Source organism: Alligator mississippiensis, chromosome 5, assembly GCF_030867095.1.
Source record: "Alligator mississippiensis isolate rAllMis1 chromosome 5, rAllMis1, whole genome shotgun sequence".
Classification (NCBI taxonomy): domain Eukaryota; kingdom Metazoa; phylum Chordata; order Crocodylia; family Alligatoridae; genus Alligator; species Alligator mississippiensis.
Window position 1 is genome coordinate 200,706,157 of NC_081828.1, and position 18,496 is coordinate 200,724,652.

General features: G+C 42.7%; 1 protein-coding gene across 8 annotated transcripts in view; it reads right to left on the reverse strand.

Annotated features, from left to right (window-relative positions):
- Positions 1 to 5,273: 5,273 nt before the first annotated feature.
- Positions 5,274 to 18,496, reverse strand: part of ZMYND11 (zinc finger MYND-type containing 11) — a 165,182-nt gene continuing 151,959 nt past the window's right edge. For all 8 annotated transcript variants that reach the window (XM_019498704.2, XM_014609014.3, XM_014609016.3 and 5 more), the window contains 3 exons: positions 13,861 to 14,133; positions 12,767 to 12,952; positions 5,274 to 7,152 (listed from right to left, as the gene is read on the reverse strand). In XM_019498704.2, the coding sequence (XP_019354249.1) occupies positions 7,030 to 7,152; positions 12,767 to 12,952; positions 13,861 to 14,133 (582 nt within the window). In that variant the 3' untranslated portion in view covers positions 5,274 to 7,029. The remainder of the gene's footprint in view (positions 7,153 to 12,766; positions 12,953 to 13,860; positions 14,134 to 18,496) is intronic.

An 18,496-nucleotide genomic window follows, 5' to 3' on the forward strand; every position in this document is an offset into this window, starting at 1 on the left:
AAAGCAAGCAAGCCAAGAGCTGTGCATCTCACTCCACCTAAAGGAAGCAGGAGGCAAAATCTCAGCTCCTCCCCATTTTAAGGTGACCTGCTCAGGGGATAATGATAGAGCTAAACTGTCTCTTAGGGCTCACATGCCAAGGAGCCCTAACTGTGGCTCTTTCCACATGTATAAGGATGGGAGAGCAAAGCCTTCCAGGAGGGGTACGCTGCCCTTTTCTCACTGAAGGGGGGAGTCTTTGCAGGTTTGAGGCCCTGCAAGCGTGGACTTGGCTGAGCTGGGAGACGGACATCCTCCTTTTACTTCTCTCTTCTTTCCTTCCCTCCCCCCCACCCCGCTTCCATCCTCCCCCAAGCAGCAGTAGGAAGCAAATATAAGTAGAGGGGGGGATTCACACTTCTCTGCGGGGCCCTTCCTTGCTCTACAGTGAGGTCTTGTAAGCATGCTCTTGTATCCTACTGATGGCTGGTGACCGTCTCCCCCACCAGGGACTTGACATAACCTGGGGCGCTTCTATGCTAGATGTTATGGCGCCACAGTGATGTGCTATGGCGCCGCAAAATCCATTAGCCAAAACCATGAAGCTGCTGCTACGTCGCTGTAGTAAAGCACACCCTAGTTATAGTGCATTGCTACAGCGATGTAGCAATCAAATATAACCATGCACGGCCAGCACAGTGCAGTGCACCAAAAGGAAGTACTAAATGATGCTGCGGTAACAAAGGTGCCGTACAGCCATGCATAGATGCGCCCGTAGTGTTGCAGGGTAGGACTCTTAGGGCCCAAATTCTATTTTACCTAATGCATTTGATGGCGGAGAATCTCTGCCATCCCACAAGGCAGGTGAGCTAACGGCGAGGGCCGGGGAGAGCATTGTACGTGTGTGCGTGGTCTCACTTTCTGGAAGGAACGTTTGAGACCTTGAGGCTTGCTGTGACCAATCCACCCTGCCTGAGGTCCTCTGTCCAAACACGGGACACGCACTTTCCTGTTAGAACTGTTGGGTCTCGTCTTCCACGGGACCTCCTGCATCGAGCAGCACTGTAACGAGGACTGTCGGACAAGGGTTGTTCCAGATGGGGCAGCTTGGGCCCTAATTCCAGTTCTACCAGGAAGGAGTTTCAAGCAGGCCAAGCACCGGGTGATGATACCTGCTTTCTGCCCCTCCAAAGTACTTTATCCCATTTTCCTAACAACTCTACAGTGCCAAGTGCACAACCACCACTGAAACAAGTGCTTGCCCCACTTCCCTCCCACCACCAGGGCAACATCCACCCTCCTGCCCCAGAACACAGTTAGGCTGTAACTTGCTTATCTTCCCCCTAGCATAAGGATGCTTTTCTTCTTGGCTACCTGATGGGCAAGCCTTAGCAGTGATTTGCTTTTATCCCTGCCCAGCCTGTGGCCTAGTAATTAGGCTGCTGTTTGGTGAGGTGGGAGACCATAGGGGAAGTGTGCCTAGATCTTTAGTCCCTCTCATCTCTCCTGCGCTGGACAGGCTCATCAACTACTGGGCACCAGCCTGCTCATTTCAGTTTGTTCCAATCAATCACTAGTCATATTTTTTTCATTGACTAGTTTTGGGGGTATATATTGTGTCCACAGTGACAATGAATCATGAGGGGTAAATGGACTTAGACACTTCTGGGGCGCTAGTGAATCATTTCCAAGCTTATGCAATTGGGACAAACCTAGCAGCGTGGAGCGAAACAGTAGCTGTATGAGGCATTGAGGCAAGTACAGAAGATTCAGGCTATTATTTGAGATGAAGTCCCTTGCATCTTAGATGCCTAAAGACCATGCAAGTGACACGCGTGTCTTGGCAGCGACATACCTTCTACCCCTCGGTGTCCCTGACGGAACGTAGGGCTTCCAAGGGGTCCGGCAAGAACAACGTCAGTCCTCGATTGCTTTGGCCTTGGGCAGCCCAGCAATGCAAGAATTCAGGAAGCACTCCAAAAAGGACCCTCGCAGAGCTTCCTGGCCCAGACTGCTCAGCTACTTGTTTAGCACAGCAATCTAACCGGTTATGTACCCACCTTACAGTACTTTCTTCATGTGAGCATTCACTAACAATGACTGTAATGTCCCGAATTATTTTAAATTCTGGGAAACCTCAGCACACCAATCTTTCCTATCATTACTCCAGATCGAGTAATGACTCTTCTCCAGAAGTTAGTTTGCGTTGGTTTCTCTGTTCAGTGCACTCAGACTGCTCACCTGCTTTGCTGGTCTTCAGGCATTCAGCAGCATCAATGTCTCATATGGGTACGGACCTACATAAATCATGGCACGACAAAGGGTTTTTTACAGCCCACTCAGTGCACAGAGCCAATTTTATGGGCATTTCACAGTGGCCCCACCCCACGCTACCGATTGGTCAAGGAGCCCTGGCAGCCCTGTCCCTCACTGCTGATTGGTGCCAAAACACTTTTGCTTTTCTGACTGGAGCCTTCACTTAGTCTACACACCGGCTTAGCCTCTCAGTAGCTCCCACTCAATGTGCTGTATGGCTGCAGTGATTGGTGCACTTTCTTTGCCTTCTGGTAAGCATTTTTTTGGGGTTGATTGTGTAGGAAATCATGGCCAATGCCATTTTTCACGATGATCATGGAGACTGACATTTTTTGCGGTTTCTGCAAAAATCATAAAACCGTGATTTAAGTAGGTCCCTACCTATAGGCAATATGCTGTTGGACTTCTCTAAGACTTAACCACATCACCATCAATGACCACATTGATAGGAGAGAACATGAGTGCAGTAGGGGCTCAATGACAGGGACTGAAGAAAAAAATTACAGCCTAAGATTCAGGCAACACGCTTTTCAAAAAAAAGACCCCAGGGTAGTAAATACAATGTATTCAGTTCTAAATAGTGTGGCACCAAATAATTCTTGCTAGGTATCTTCTTTATGACTGATGCGATTATATTTACACAAATCCAAGACAACTTTAAATTTAAGATGATGCCACCCTCCTTCCCCCATTAGATTCTATACATGGAAAATTATAAATTTGTTACCTTCTGCAGCAGCTCTCTGACTCCAAGGCAGTCAGTGGCCCCAGACAAGCAGAAGAAGCAGTAGCAGCTCCAAGCTTGGCTAGGTAAGGGCTGGAGCTGAAGACAGGGAGGGGGCAAGTGGCTGCAGGTGGTGGGGCAGGCCACAATCCCTTCCTGCTGCACACTCCTTCCCATGCTGCATAAGTCAACCTGGCCCAGGGCAGCTCCGAGCCAGTACTTGAATCTTAAGATGAGACTTTTTCTCTCCCATGTTGATTGAAGGAGAAAAAAACCCCAAAACATTGATCTGAGGTAATGTTCATCTAAAACCTTCAGGCATTGTCTGTCCTGACCTGCCTAAACTCATATGGTAGGATATGATTTCCTTGCATGAAATCCTTGAGTGGTAAACTAGTGGTAACACCTGGATTTGAGAATCCTGAAACTATTCACTTGCTGTTCAGTTTACCTGGTTTTGTAGCACCTTCATAGAAAGAAAGCAGGAATTTGTGTTTCATGGTGTAATTTTAAAACGAAAACCTGTACCACAAGTTACACAAAGGACTTTTAGGGTGCCAAATGGGTCTGGGAATCCAGTGCCTCAAGCTATGTTATAAAGGGAATATAAGTACCCAAGGGAAGTTTGGTGTCAAAGCATGAGCTCCAGACATCAGCAGGACGTCACCTGCACTACCCAATAAGAGAGGTATTAGTATGTTAAACCTCTCTCAAGGAATTAGATACTCGACTCTAGCCTGCAGAGGTGCTTTCTCCACTTGACAGTCACAATCCCAAACCCTCTCCTGAACTTAGGTGACTGTGCCAGCTCCTTCTCAAAGAGCACTGTGAACTACCTCCTTTGACCCAGGAGCCCAGTGGTTGGAGTACTTGCCCCGGATGCGAGACACCTAGGTTCCATTCCTGTGCAAGGGATACTCTCTCCACTCGTCTATGGAGTGGTTGCTCTCCTACTGTGTGTGGAATAATTAACTATTAACTCAGTGGGCAAGAATCTGGCCCTCAAACCCAGTAATGGAGACACTCACCTGAAAAGGGGGAGCTCTGAATTCTCTCTTGCTATAATGACAACTTAAGTATTTTATGTAAAGGAATTTTTTTAATAGACACTATAGGTGCCTCCAGGATTAGGCTGCTGCTGAATAAAGGTTTTGAGGATCTAAATTTTGGATTTGGGAACCTACAATAAGAGGAAGTTGGCACATAAATGCCTATGTCCTTTTGTGGGGATAAGTTGTTAGTTACCGATCATGCAGAATCTGATCCTTGGTCCTTTTAAGAATCCTTTTACTAAATAATCTGGTTTCTGTAGAAACATATATGCAATGTGGCGCACAATGATGGCTGAAAATGTCCACTTTGATTATGCCATGTGCCTATTCTGGGTCACAAAGACCTTTTCTGAGACTTGTGATTTTTCCATTCTTCCTTGTTACAGATACCAGATTGTGTTTCTACTGAATCCAGCACTTTGCTTCAGTTTACATCCAAACAGATGAATTTTCCTTGCAAACGTAGTAAGAGAGCACCACTGGAACAATGCTTATATGTAGCTCCCCTTAGTCTAATGTAACTTTAGGCTGAATTACTATTTGATGAAAAACATTGATAGATATTTTCCTAAGAGACATGTGCTTTAAAGATATCCTGAAGTAGGAAAAATAAAATAGTATGTTAAAGTATGCAGATTTGCTGGATATCAACTCAATATGCCAGATTAACAAGAAAGACTTCCACAGTAAGGTTTTTTTTAAATACATTTATTAACCAATGTTAACACATTAAATGACTATATATTGCTAGTCAGAGCAGCTTACAAAATGCCAGAATGCATCATAGAACTGGACAGCCACAATGAATAATTACAATGTGCATAGTGGCTAAGCTCAACACTTTAATATAGCTTTATGATTTGCAGAAAAATTAATTTTTAAATCATGATTCCTAAAACAATCAATTGTAATTTTACCTAAAACTTATACAAAACCAGGCCACAATCTCTTTTTTTGTTTTTGTTTTTTAGTTTTTTTTTTTTTTTTTTAAAACACACAGTTTTCACGCTGTAGTAACTTGGAAATGTGCAACCGTGTCAACAGAGACAAAAAAGCCAAAGTAACACGAACCTTACTTTCATGCAGCTATCAGTTAAATATTACATATTCTGGAATGATTTTACACCAAAAATATTTCCACAATAACTTGCTTTCATAGGGGTGGATCGAAGTTTTGGAACTCGTAAAGTAATCTAACAAGATTTGTTATTTTTTTTTTTAGTTGTGAAGTGTTTTACAGTCACAACACAGAGGCGACATAAGTTAATTACACGTCAGGCAATAACGTAGTTGTGGTAATGCAAGTTGCCATTTAGTTACTATTATTTTCAATCAACTTACCATATGGTTTTGCAACCTACTGGGTATTAATTGGCAGTATCTAGTCAATTAACTTGTACCACCACTGTAAGTAAAAAAGATCTGGATTTCAATGACAGTTCACAGAAGTCTTGGTCATACTTCAATTTTTGCAATGACCCTGACAAATCCTAGAGAAAACTTTTTAAAAGGCTTTCCTCTTGATTCTTCAGCTTCCATCTTTCCATCATGTAATTGCTTTCAATAAATACCAAAGATCGAAATAAATATTTACAAATTATTCTTCTAACGTCTCAAAAAAATAGCTGGATGATAAATGGGCATTTGAATTAGTCTAAGACCAACTTTTGAAAGAAACTAAAATGCTGGACAGTTTAAAAGAAAAAGCTGTTTAAGTAAGCTTTACACCTATTTAAAAATTGTCTCTGAACATGGATGCAATTCATATAACTATATATAAAACAGAAAAAAAAATCATTTTTCAACTATCGATCCATTCCTATTGGTAATGCTTCTTAATCCAGACATTCCGCAAAATACAGACTTTTTACAAATCACGGCATCTTTAATACAAGAAAATTAACATGCATTATTCTTCATTCTGAGTACAGTGATGGAGCTCATTAATAGGCAATGACCCATTACTACAAACATAACGGCTTCTGTGAAACTTAAGTGCTTTTTCCTTTTATTATTAAGTTACAATGGAATAGGTGACACCAGATAATAGGCAGCCCAATGACATCGGAGGGGGGATGGTTGAAGGAAGGGGCGGGGGAAAGCAATAAAGAAATTTTTATGCCTCATCTAGAATTCCATGTATGAATAAAGGTAGTTTTTTTGGCTTTTGTTTTTCTTCTTACAAGCACTCATGTTAGGACAAAGATGAAATGTGCAAACTTTAAAATTTAAATATTCATTTTCTCTAAGATCCAGCTCAGTAAAAGATTACCCCAGTTCCCTGCGATTTTAAACTACAAGATCAAAGCTAATATTTTGTTATAAAAGTTATATATTGAAAAGAAATAATGAAAATAAAACACGATTGGGAAATATTTAAGAAAAAATATGCAGGACTAGCACCTGCTGTGTCAACCCTGTTCCCTAAATTCAATCATATACCCACTGGTATAACCAATAGATAATGCCTTTAAACAGTAAAATTAAGCTGAACAAAACCAGCTCAACAAGGTTAAGAAATAAACATTACATCAAGGTAGTATGCTTTTTTTTCTGAAACAGTTCTGTAGTTCTTACATTCAGATCTAGTTTTTAAATGTTCCTTTCGTTAAACTCACGTGGCTTTTCTTTTTAGATCTGGATTTTTTGAAGTTAAAATCTCTGTAAAACCTAAAAATGTTTTAAAATTTGCTGAAAATGCAACAAATCCTCGAGTTTTAAAATTATTTAAAGTAACCCGCTCCTTCAGAGGTTAGACAGATTTTTACCCACAACATTTTGGAGGAGCGTTAAACAGAAGATTGAAATCATTGTGCAAAATTTCTTTTTGAAAAGCGTTTAAAGGCTGGTGCAAAATGGGAAGCAAATTCGAAACAATTTTGGCTTCTTGGAAACAAAAACCGCTGTGTCTGAGAATAGCAATCATCGGGGTGGTCTGCAAAGAGAGCAGCAGCGCCTTCATCTTTTTCTACGGCAGGTACGTTTGTGTTCAGCATGCCAGTGTTCCTGCTGACACTTGATAGAGCAGTAGGAAGTATTCCAGCAGCAATGGTACATGGCCTCCTCTTCGCAGTTGTAGCACTGCAAAGAGAACGGCATGGGATTACTATCACTTGCAGTATCAATCCTGACCAACCCAAATGCTCTCTCACCTGTTCTTGGTCCCATTGGCATTGAGCAGGAGGAATTCCTCTTTCACTTGGGCAGGTGGCAGTAAATAAAGGATGGAATTTTTCAAACCTGCTAAATAAGGGCTGCCCCCCTTCCTCCAATGGAAGACTTCCCTGCCTGTGAAGTAACAAAGTTAGTCTACACTATATCTCTCCTGCCTGCCATAGCAGAGCTGGATTTTTAGGAAAGCTCAACTCCAATTTAGTCGACGGTACTTTGCAGCCAGAGTCACCCACTGAGAATACTGAAGAATCCATTTCTTTGGGACAGGGATCCTCTTTTCTGTTCTGGGCTTGTATAGGACATAATACAATGAACTCCTAATCATGACTGGAGGTATTAAGTGATCATACAAGCATTAAACCAGACACACACTTGTGCAAACAAGATGAGAGACTGGGTGCAGAATGTCAGAAAAAACTAGCCAGTTCATATGGGGTTTGGAGATATTTTTTACAGGTCTCACAGCTAGTGTCTAGACTCCCTGCAGGAGAGGGAAATTAAGAGAATCATAGAGAAATAGGCTGGAAGGGACCTCCGGAGGGTCATTTAGTTCAGCCTTCTGCTGGAGACAGGGTCATCCCTAACCGAACCATCCTATATAAGTGAGTTCCCTTCTCAGTGGGAAAACTGCAACCATCAAATCATGGGGAAAAGTGCTATTTGCTCACCTATTATCTGATAAGAAACAATGCAGATTATCCTGTTCTGAATAACAGGCTGGGCCCAGGAATAGGGCCTGGAGGTGAGAAAGGGCAGAGAGAATTACAGCTTGGTAAAAGGACATTTCCATTATCCCCACCATGGCTTTTATTCACATCTAGATACTGAAAGATGACAGATATCTTTAATTAATATTCTGCTCCCATCACCCTAAGTACCCTCAGTCTGTGCTCTATACACTGATCCTGCATGGCAAGGGACCCCAACTGATCTTCCTCACTCATCTAGTTTTGTCTCTCTCGTGCGCAGGATAAAGCACAGGATAGCTCCAGAGGTGTCTTACTATAAGATAAAGGAGTCTCAGTCCTCAACACACAGAATTTAAAACGCGGTGCAACAGTGCATCTAGAAGCTTGGTTCTCTTTCCTGAGCCCCTCAAGGAGGATGAAAACAGCTTTGGTGTTCAAAGGACTTGCTTCTGAAAAGGAAATCTTGAGGATGGTGTGAACAGCAAGGAAGTGCCCTCAATTTCTTTTTCGCCAAGTGTTAGGGCAGTGCTCTGCATTTTACTGCAGCAGGAGTTCCTACAATGGCAGGATGTCGACTGCTGCCAGTTCCCCCATTTGCTTGGCAGCTACAAAGAAAAACAACTTGAGAGGGCAGAAGATTGAGAATAAAACTGAGGAGCTGATAGGAGGGAAAGAAAAGAAACACTGTCTTCCTCATATGCCCCCATCCTGAGTGCCTCAAAAGCATTAACATTTCTTTTTAACACACCCTGTTACCCGAGGAGCTGGAAGGGCTTAACTTCTTCTCTGGCAATCAGGTTCTGGCAAGCTCAGGTCAGAGATTCTGAATCTGGCGGGCCCGAAATCAGAGGGGACTTTTGAAAACCTAGAGAGACATATCTCTTTGTGAAAGTGGGAGCAGGAGTCATCATCCAGCACAGTCAGTACGGGCAGCTGACAAGTCACAGCTGCGGGCAAAACTCAGCGAGTTCTTTTACAGGTTCATTGGAAAGTCGGGCTGCAAGGGACCTCACCAAGTCATTTGGTCCAGCCCCCTGCTCAAGTCAGAAAGTTCCTCAATCTCCAATCTAAATTTCCTCTGCTGCAGCTTAAGGCTATTGCTCTTAGTCCCGTCTCCTGTGGCCACAGAAAAATGCCTATCTGCATCCTCTCTCTAACTGCCCTTCAAGTATCTGAAGACTGTTATGAAATCTTTCCTTCAGTCTTAGCAATGTCCTATCTGCTTATGATATTTTTATAAGATGAGGAATTAAGCTGGAAACATTTTTTTTCACAAGCCCTACAGCCTCCTAAAAGGCAGATGCAAGAAAAGACTTTGTACTGGCAAAACCTTTTATATCCATCAGCTGTAAAGGAAAAACCGAAGTCACATATGGAACCCTTCCCCTTTCCTTTTTATAACCGGCTTTAGGGAAGTTGATTTCTAACAGCATCTGCAAATGAGTATCCTCTAGAGCCGTGCTCCTGGTTTTCCTGAAGCTGGCTATCCAGGAGCTCTGGGAGGCATTAGAAGCATCCGCTGCAAAGGAACATGGAACAGCTGCATCTCTCTACACAGCACGGAGCACGCCCAGAGACCAGGTTTATAGCTGCTCAATCAGCTACATGAATAGAGTTAAAAGGGAAGGACAACTTAGATCTGTGGATGGAGATCCTGTGGTTCCCTTTACGTGCATCTCCCCACACACCTTAGATGAAAAACTTCTGTATTATTCTCTGAGCGAGGGTCAGCAAACATGATAGAGGGGACAAAATATACATCTGAAGTCTGCATCTTGTTGCTTTTTGCTGTTTTTTGGCATCCTGCAAGTGGTTTTTGTGTGCATTTCACTTGGTATAGTATACTCCAGGGGGGAATGTTCATTTCCTTAAAATAGATACTGGCACAAGTTAAAGTAAAAATATATGTTAACCTAATTAAAAGAGAGAGAGAGTTAAAGATAGAAATAGGCATACTTAAAAGGATACAAATAAGCATGCAGGGAGAGGTTCAAATAGAAACAGACTCCAGTGAAACAAGAAGAAACTATGGTTTCAACTTTCCAGACTATTAACTTTTGATTTATCCTTGTTCTCCCATTCTCTCCAGTCCTATTGTTAATCACCCATTTGTTACATTAAGCTCAAATGCTCATGCACTTAGATGAATGAAACTGTTGCAGATGGGGTCATGACCATTTATGTAACCCCAGAGAATGTGACCCATTAGCAAAATTGAAGGGCCCTCAGGGCTGGACTTGTGCCATCTTGTGTGCATGTGCAGTACATCATGGGCCCCAGAACTGAATTGGGACTTTTAGACTTAACAAAACTATGAAGTCATTGGAAATAACAGTACAAGCTCCCCCTTATTAGAACAGAGTTCTCTGGTTCTAATTAAAGAGGGAACCCACTAAAGCTCACTGGGTGCATCTACACATGTACAGTTGTTACTGAGCAGTCATTTAGTACTTGCTTAAATCCCCATACCACACGGTCGTTTCTGATGTCACTGCACAGTAGAGTTGCCATCACGGTTTGTGCCTGCTGATGCTACATCACCCTTGTTCATCACTAGATGCACCCATTTAGTCTTAATTATATGAGATTTTCAGCGAGAGGGCATCACTATTACCAGAGTGTCTCACATACACCAAACACTTTCTCCAAAAACTAGCCCCACCCCTAACCCCCCCAAAATTGGGGGGAGTAGTGTATTAAGCAGGGAAACTGATTTTCTGACTAGGGTTGGAAGCATCCTGATTACACTCCTGCTCCACAGCGCAGGAGACCGGGCATTAATGTTCAGGCAGTGGCAGAATCAATTGACTTAATGGCTCATTATTCTTCACCCTACAGGTGTTAATGATTGTATCTCTTTTAATGGTCTTCATGTTCCACTAATCAAGCTAACCTTGTTTGGGGCAAGTTTGCTGTCCGCTAGCTGGTCTTGTTCTATTTCACAGCCTCTTTAGCTCGTTTCAAAATCACAGAGCTATCCAGGGAGACCAGTCTTCAGCAGCAGCTAGGGATTCAACTTTAGTCAAGTAGGAAAGGGAGGATGAGTCAGCTGAAGATTAGGCTCTGCCCCTGCTATATATGCAGCTATAACTCTGTAAATAGCTCTGCCTTTCAAAAGCAAGGTGCATATTATATTTGGGGGTGTGTAGTAGGAGAGAAAAAAAAGACTATAATAGAAGCATCGTTACACACACAGAACCATCATCATTACCAGTAGAGGAAAAATCATTTTGGGAGTTGCATATTTGGACCAATCCCAACAGCATAAGGCTCATCAAACCACATATAAGGGTCCCCACCCCATCTAAAAATGCGTGTAATAAACAGCCTATTGGAATTATTCACATAAAGTACCATTTGTCAGATTTGTATGCGACTCTCAAGTGCTCCACGGAACTAAAAGGAATAAATTTAAACTTGCCTCTGGAGGTAGGGTTTTCCCACATCTATTAAGATATGATGCTATGGAACCAGAGCATGAATCACCACTTCGCACTTGATTAAATTATTGTGACAAACATAAATCAGAAGAAACCAAAACAAGTCTTAGTTTCTATACGAAAAATAAAAGGGCAAGTTTGCACCTGTCAAATTCACCTCCCAAAAATAACTTTATCGAAAGAGCTTCTCTGATCTCTAATGGTAGGTAGGAGCAGTAGAGCACCATCATCATTGGAAGCCCAACCACCCATGTATTACGTATCATATATGAGCTAACTCTGTGGAAACAGTAGTACTTCAAGTCCTTTATTTGCCTTAAAAATAGCCAACAAACTTTGAAAGTTAAGCAATGACCTACTTTCTTTCCTTGATATTTTTCTACTCTTTTCTAATGGATACTGTTTTCTTCTCTCAGGACTATTATTTGAACTACAAATGATTTTGAACATAAACAAACAACCATTTTCAATAGAAGAAAAAAAAATCCTGGATTGACAGCGATATGTGTGTGTGCTGGCAACCATTAAGTCTCCAAGATGAGAGTGCCACCTTGTGGTGAGGCAGTGAAACATTTCTTTACCTTGCATTTCTGGCAAGTTCAAGACAAACGGGCGTCTGATCTAAAGCCGAGCCTTTTAGACTTCACAGACTGCTATTATAATATTAAATGTCACATTTAACTTACCTTTTGTCTGAAATTTAGTGTGTAGAAATAATGCATGCAAGTGTTAAGTCAAAGGCAGGCAAGGTGTGCAGCATTCAGCAAAGTGGTGTGCTAGGTCCATGGTTGCATTATTTAAAAAAGGATAATTCAATTTTGTAGGTGATGCTCCAGATGCAGGTTATGAGAATGAATGTGGGGTGGGTAGAGGGCTGAAAAACATATTTTGGAAAGTCTTTCCATGTCTAAAGGGCAGCAGGGAAAGATGATGAGACATGCCTAAGTGGGTTAGACTGAAGAAATACAAAAGCTAGCATTATTGGGACGGGAATGCAAATAGAGACAGGTATTGGCTGCTTCTTATAGAGCTGGGACAGCGAGGACAAGGAGCTTCAACTCTCCAGAGAAAAATGGAGAGACAGGGAAGCGGCTCCAAGTGATGCAACTCCTGCAATATTCATTTGGCACCAATATTTTAGATGTTGAGTGTATCCTGGGCATAAGGCTGAAGTAGTTCAGGTGGGAGATAAAAGCATGGAGTAGAGATTTGGTGAGTAGGATGGAAAGGTGAGAGAATGGAAAGAGGAGGGAACAGTCTGAAGTAAGCTTACATTTGGCAGCTCAAGGAAAATGGAGATGTTAACAGTAATGAAGGAAATACCTAGATGCCCCCTGCAGCCAGTAGTGTACATTTTTAGTTTTTTGTTGATAATACACCCTTGACACTTACCCACTGCTTCTTCTTGGTCTGGGAGATCAGTTGCTTGTGCTGACCTGCTAGCTTCTTAATTTCTTCTAAGAACTCTTCTTTGCACTTCTCCTTCACCTGCTTACATTTTCTGTCCATCTCTCCTTGCATGTTGGCTACAGCTTTATTTACAGCCTGCCTCTTTTCCTCCTCCATCTCTGTACGTAGCTGGTGTAAAAGAAATTAAGAGATGAATATCAGTAGGAACCCGCATTCTCTTATCACCTCTAAATACCACTGCTGATTCAGATGGACATCAAACAAGTGGAGTAGATTGCATCCTACTTGAAAAAAGAGATATATTCTATTATTTAAATCCACTAATAAAAACATGCCACTTGAGCAATTTATTTTGAAATTCATGGATTACAACAGAAATTGCATATTAGCTCTTGTCTGTAAGACACCACCATAGGGTTTTGTGTGTATTGTGTCAATTATTCTAGATTGGTCATGCTGTTTTCAATGGAAAAAACCCAACATTTTCTTCTTATTCATTTTTTACAACAAGAACTTTGCACAAATTTAGAGCAAGGACAAACTGGGAAAGTTCAAAGGAACTTCTGTATATATACATGTAAAATGCAGAGTGGACGAGTCTGAAAGATAATGTTTAAAGTTTCAGTGCAACCCAACACGTCTGAGGCTCAACAAAGAACAGCAGTGACAAAAGAATTAATTTATTCAGTATCGCTTAAAGAGTCAGTTAAACCTGAGCAGGCCCAATGTGGACAATACAGATGTGGAGGTGAAGACTGAAGGCATAATTTAGACACAAAGGACTTGGAAACGTGTTACTGAGACCACCAATAATGGGTGAATGTAATTTCACTTTTGAATCCCAGGCAGAATTCATAAGGCTGGAAGCTAGAAAAAACAGATGTTTACTATGTATGGAGTCCCTAATATACAATAGCCAATTTTTAGTTTTACAAAGCCTATTTTTAAAGTTTCACTTAAAGAGGGAAAAATCAGTTTTAAAGAGCAGATAGTAAATGCATAGAAAGAACTGAACAACATTTCCCCCCTCCACAAACTATGTATATATGATCTGGGTCACTTGAGGTCAGCATTACCTTTTCTACTGCCTCCCTCACAACTCTCTCAGTCTCTCTCTTGTGATCAGCCTTCATCCTGTCTTTGAAGTCATTGAAGATTTTGGTGTATTTGTCATGGCACATGTTTTGACACACTCCATCATTATTGGTCTGGGTGCTCCGATGCAGCATTTTTGGAGAAGAGGCACTTAACTTCTTGGTCTGTGTTGAGACTGAAACCTTTTCAATGGGCTGAGGCATTGTGGGAATTTCCTGGCTTGAACTTACTGCTTCAGTTTCAGGCTCTGGCTCCTACAGAGAAAGAACAGACTTTCTAACGCAGATATCCAAGACCATCACTACTCATAGCACCAAGAAGTAAGGCTTTAACTAGTCTGAAGCCAAAGTAGTTAGGAGTACACTGATGTCCCCCTGCACTAGCCAAGGCCCTGTTCCCATTGTGCTCACTGTGATGGAGGGCAGGCTCTGCTGACAAAAGGAGGCAGCTTTAGTTTGAGGCCCAGGCTGCACAGAAGCTTGCCCAACAGCAGAAGCTGAGGGAACGTGATGAAATAAGGCATCAAGCCTGCCACACGTCTTTCTCAGTCAGCCCACCTCATCCTGGAGTTATGCTTCATCAACAGAAACCCTGGAGTATGGCTGCATCCCATTTTTGCCACACAGAAATTCTAGCTGTGTGGTCCTTGTGCCTGACTTTAAGTTGGCACATCTTGGGCTAAATCTGACAAGCTACTTTGGTATCCTGTAACATTTTACTTACCTTGGAGGGCTACTATAAGGACAGATTATTTCAGAATGACTTTGAAGATGAAAGGCTAATGAGATGCTAAGTGTTACCACCAGCAATGGAACATGGATGACCACAAAAACACTGTGTAATTACATACTTGTCATGGAAGGAAATCAATTACTGTAGAACTGAATTTAGCTCCCTGTATTATACAGCACAATACGAACTCTGTCATGTTCCCTAGAACAGGTGGCAGTAGTACTGCCATACCCCCCCATAGAAGCTTTAAGTGTTGAAAGTTACAGAGCACCATTGTTCCCTCTAAGATATGTTTTTAAATTTTCACAGATATTAAATACAGGACACATAATTACTACATTCTGTGCAACATTAAAGCACCATTTATCAGAACATGCAGTTTGGACTGTGCTTTGTTGTTACCTAAGTGATGCGTGCAATGATTAGATCGGGGATTTAACAACCTTTTTTAAGGCGTGTACCACTTCTGGCAGAGCGGAGGTGGGGGGTAGCGATGGCCAGACACAGAGGGGGAGGGGTGGTGATGACTGGACCTGGAACTGGGGGGGGGGGGGGGGGGGGGGGGGGGGGGGGGCTTGCACACGGTGGCACAGGGCGGTGAATGGTGGCAGCAGCCACTGCATGTGAGTTCACTCCCCCCCATGTTTGGCTGCCCAGGTGGCACCTATGCAGCCCACAGAGGGGAGCTGCTGCCCTTGCCCCCGCCCTGGGAGGCAGCAGGTGGGTGGCGGCACTCTGTCCCCACCTGTCTGCCCACGTGTACCCCCTAACCCCTTTCCAAGTACCCCTGGGGGTACACATACCCCCCCCCCGGGTTGACAACCTCTGGATTAGACCAATACAAAATTTGAATGTGTATTTCCTTTTGCAACCAACTGCTATTTAACAAACAGCTCATTCTGATTCACTTCTAAGCACCATCTTTATCTGGTCACTGATCCAGAAAGGCTTATGTTAGGATATCAATGAACATAAGGCAAAATACAGCATTTGCTCGACAGAAATACTGTGAAGTTACAAAACTGGTTCAGTTCTAACCTCGCTGAACATGCACAGCTCAGCCTGCTCTCAATACAGACCATGCACAAACAGCTCACATAGAACAGGACATAGGCACAATGTTGGCCAGTATTAACAACATCTAATTATCGAGGACCTTGCAGCTACAGAAATCCACACAGTGCAGTGCTGAGTTAGGTACCCAGGGCCAGATCCAAATTGTTCTCATAAGTACCTAAACAGGACTTGAACAGTGGGCTTCAGATGCGCAAGTCACAAGGAGTATTTTAAAAAGTTGGACATGTACAAGTCCCTGGGGCTGGATGCAACGGACCCAGTGGTGCTTACGGAGTTGGCTGATGTGATTACAGAGCCACTGACCATTATCTGTGAAAACTTGTGATGATCAGGAGAGGTCCCAAACAATTGGAAAAGGGAAAACATAGTGTCCATCTTTAAGAAAGGGAAGGAAGAGGATCCAGGGAATTACAGACCAGTCATCTTCACCTTAGTCTTGGAAAAATCATGTAGCAGATCCTCAAGGAATCCATTTCTAAGCACTTGGAGAAGGTGATTAGGAACAGTCAGTATGGATTCACCAAAGGCAAGTCATACTTGACCAACCTGACTGCCTTCTATAATAAGATGACTGGCTCTGTGGATGTGGGGAAAGCAATGGACTTGATATACCTCAACTGTAGCAAGGTTTCTGATACAGTCTCCCACAACATTCTTGCAAGCAAGCTAAAGAAGTTTGGGTTAGATGAAGGGACTGTAAGGTGGACAGAAAACTGGCTGGATCATTTTAAGACCTGGCTAGACAAAACTTGGGCTGGGATAATCTAGTTAGTGATGGTCCTGCTTTGAGCAGGGGTTTGGAATAGAAGACCTCCTGAGGTCCTTCCAACCCTAATTTTCTATGATTCCGTGAAATGATCCAGCTTGACTCCATCTAGCTGCTGCAAAACTATTTTGGTATCTAAATTCAGTAGATGCTGCCATCTTGGCCTGGAAAGGGCTCTGGGAGTCTTGATTTGTCTTTTGAGCTGCACAAATGTTGATCAGTACTAGTGTTAGCCTGGAGTTTGGAGCAGTCATATCCTTAGTCTAGAAACCTTAAATGACTGTCTCCCACCTGCACAGCTGTGACTTGCCACTACAGGCCTGGTGAGCAGAGGCAAGACTAGGAGCCATAGCTGTGAGATGCCACTAGAGGGCTGGCGTGCTAGGAAAGGCTTCTGTCTCTGCTCTGTGGGTGGGGGTGTGAGAGATCCTGGGATACTGGAGGACTTCAACTTGGGTGGCACATCTGAGGAGTGACCACACCTTAATGGAACAGGAGCTAGGTAGTGTGGATCAGAGATAATCCTGTCCTGGAGTGGCATAACTTTAAGGCGTTAATGTGTGGACAATCCAGGGGTTAAGAGCTCCATGAGCCACCTAAAGTTACTGTGTAACAAGGCCCTTAGGCTACTGCACGTGCTCAAAAGCAAAATCAATCAGAATCAAACAGTATCAGTGCTGGGAGGATCCTAACATCTTAAATCACTGAGTACTTAGACAGGCAGAGAGTAAGTTTAGGGACTGTCTGATGCATGCAGTTCATTACAAGATGCAGATAATAGCAATGGTCATGCCATTTTGCACAGTAGCCAGTGGTTAGAGCTCTAACCCAAGGAGGAGGAAATGGGTCTGGGGCTTCAAAAGGGAGCCTGTGAGGAGGTCTCACACCCACATCTTCCACTTCCCGGATGAATACCCTAACTACCAGGCTATAGGCTAGTCTGGGTGGAGGACTCCTCCCCTCCCCCTGTATCTGCCCCCTTCCTGTTGCAACTGGCCCACTAGGCAACCAAGAATATACTATTCATGTAAGGACAGAAGGAGAGCAAGCAAGAAGGGACCCAGAGAGGAGGATACTCCTTTAGGAAGGGAAAAATCCTCAGGTCAGGTCCCTCATGCCAGAGTGATTTTGTTTTTTTAGCCCATGACTGCTGAATGTAAAATGCATACATAGTCCTTGGTGCATGGATAAACCCACGGACTCCCCAGTACCAAGGAAAACTCTCTTTATTAGGCTTCCCCTCTGGCTTGTTTGGGAGGGTGCTGCACTTCACACTGACCTCAATGCTACTGTCCTGGTTCATACAGACATTTCCTCCATGTACTCTGTGACTGTCATTTAATACTTTGGTTATGCCATGACACAGGCAGAAATCCTAGTTTCTCTTCCTCTCTATAGATAGCCATCAGATAACTCTGGGCTTGGTAACCAGCAAACATTTTTCAAAGAGGGGCTTTTGTTACCAGAAATTTCCTCATCTGAAGTCAATATAAATCATACTTTGCTTCATATTTCTATCAACAAACATGCAAAGATATACGCTGTAAAAAGAAATGCATGACTTAGCACTTTGTATAATGTTGCACCATAAATTAAACATTAAGGTCTTCTTCCTCAGCTTTGTGTTGTATATTTCAGACAGCCATGTGTTATTTCCTTTAAATGTAGGTGGCCACCCTCTTTCAGTCTGCTTGTATAAATTAAATATTGCATTAACACAGTTATTTATAATTACGGACAGCATCTAAAATATCCCTTCTCCTAGAATGACCATTTTATTAAAACAATTCTGCTGCATAAAAGCAGAATAAAAATAAATAAGGAACAAATTTATTTCATTTCCAGGTGATGATGACCTTGATTCTCTTTCCACGTTTTCATGTAAGGAAAGAAGTCATTAAGATATTAGTCATGTAGAATCAGTGTCAGTAAAAAGAGAATCAGCCCTCACCCCAGGGTTCCCTCCCTGTTTCAAACATCCCAAGTACAAGATCTGGATACTTGGAATCTTGAGAAATCAATCAGCGTGCTTGAACTGCAAC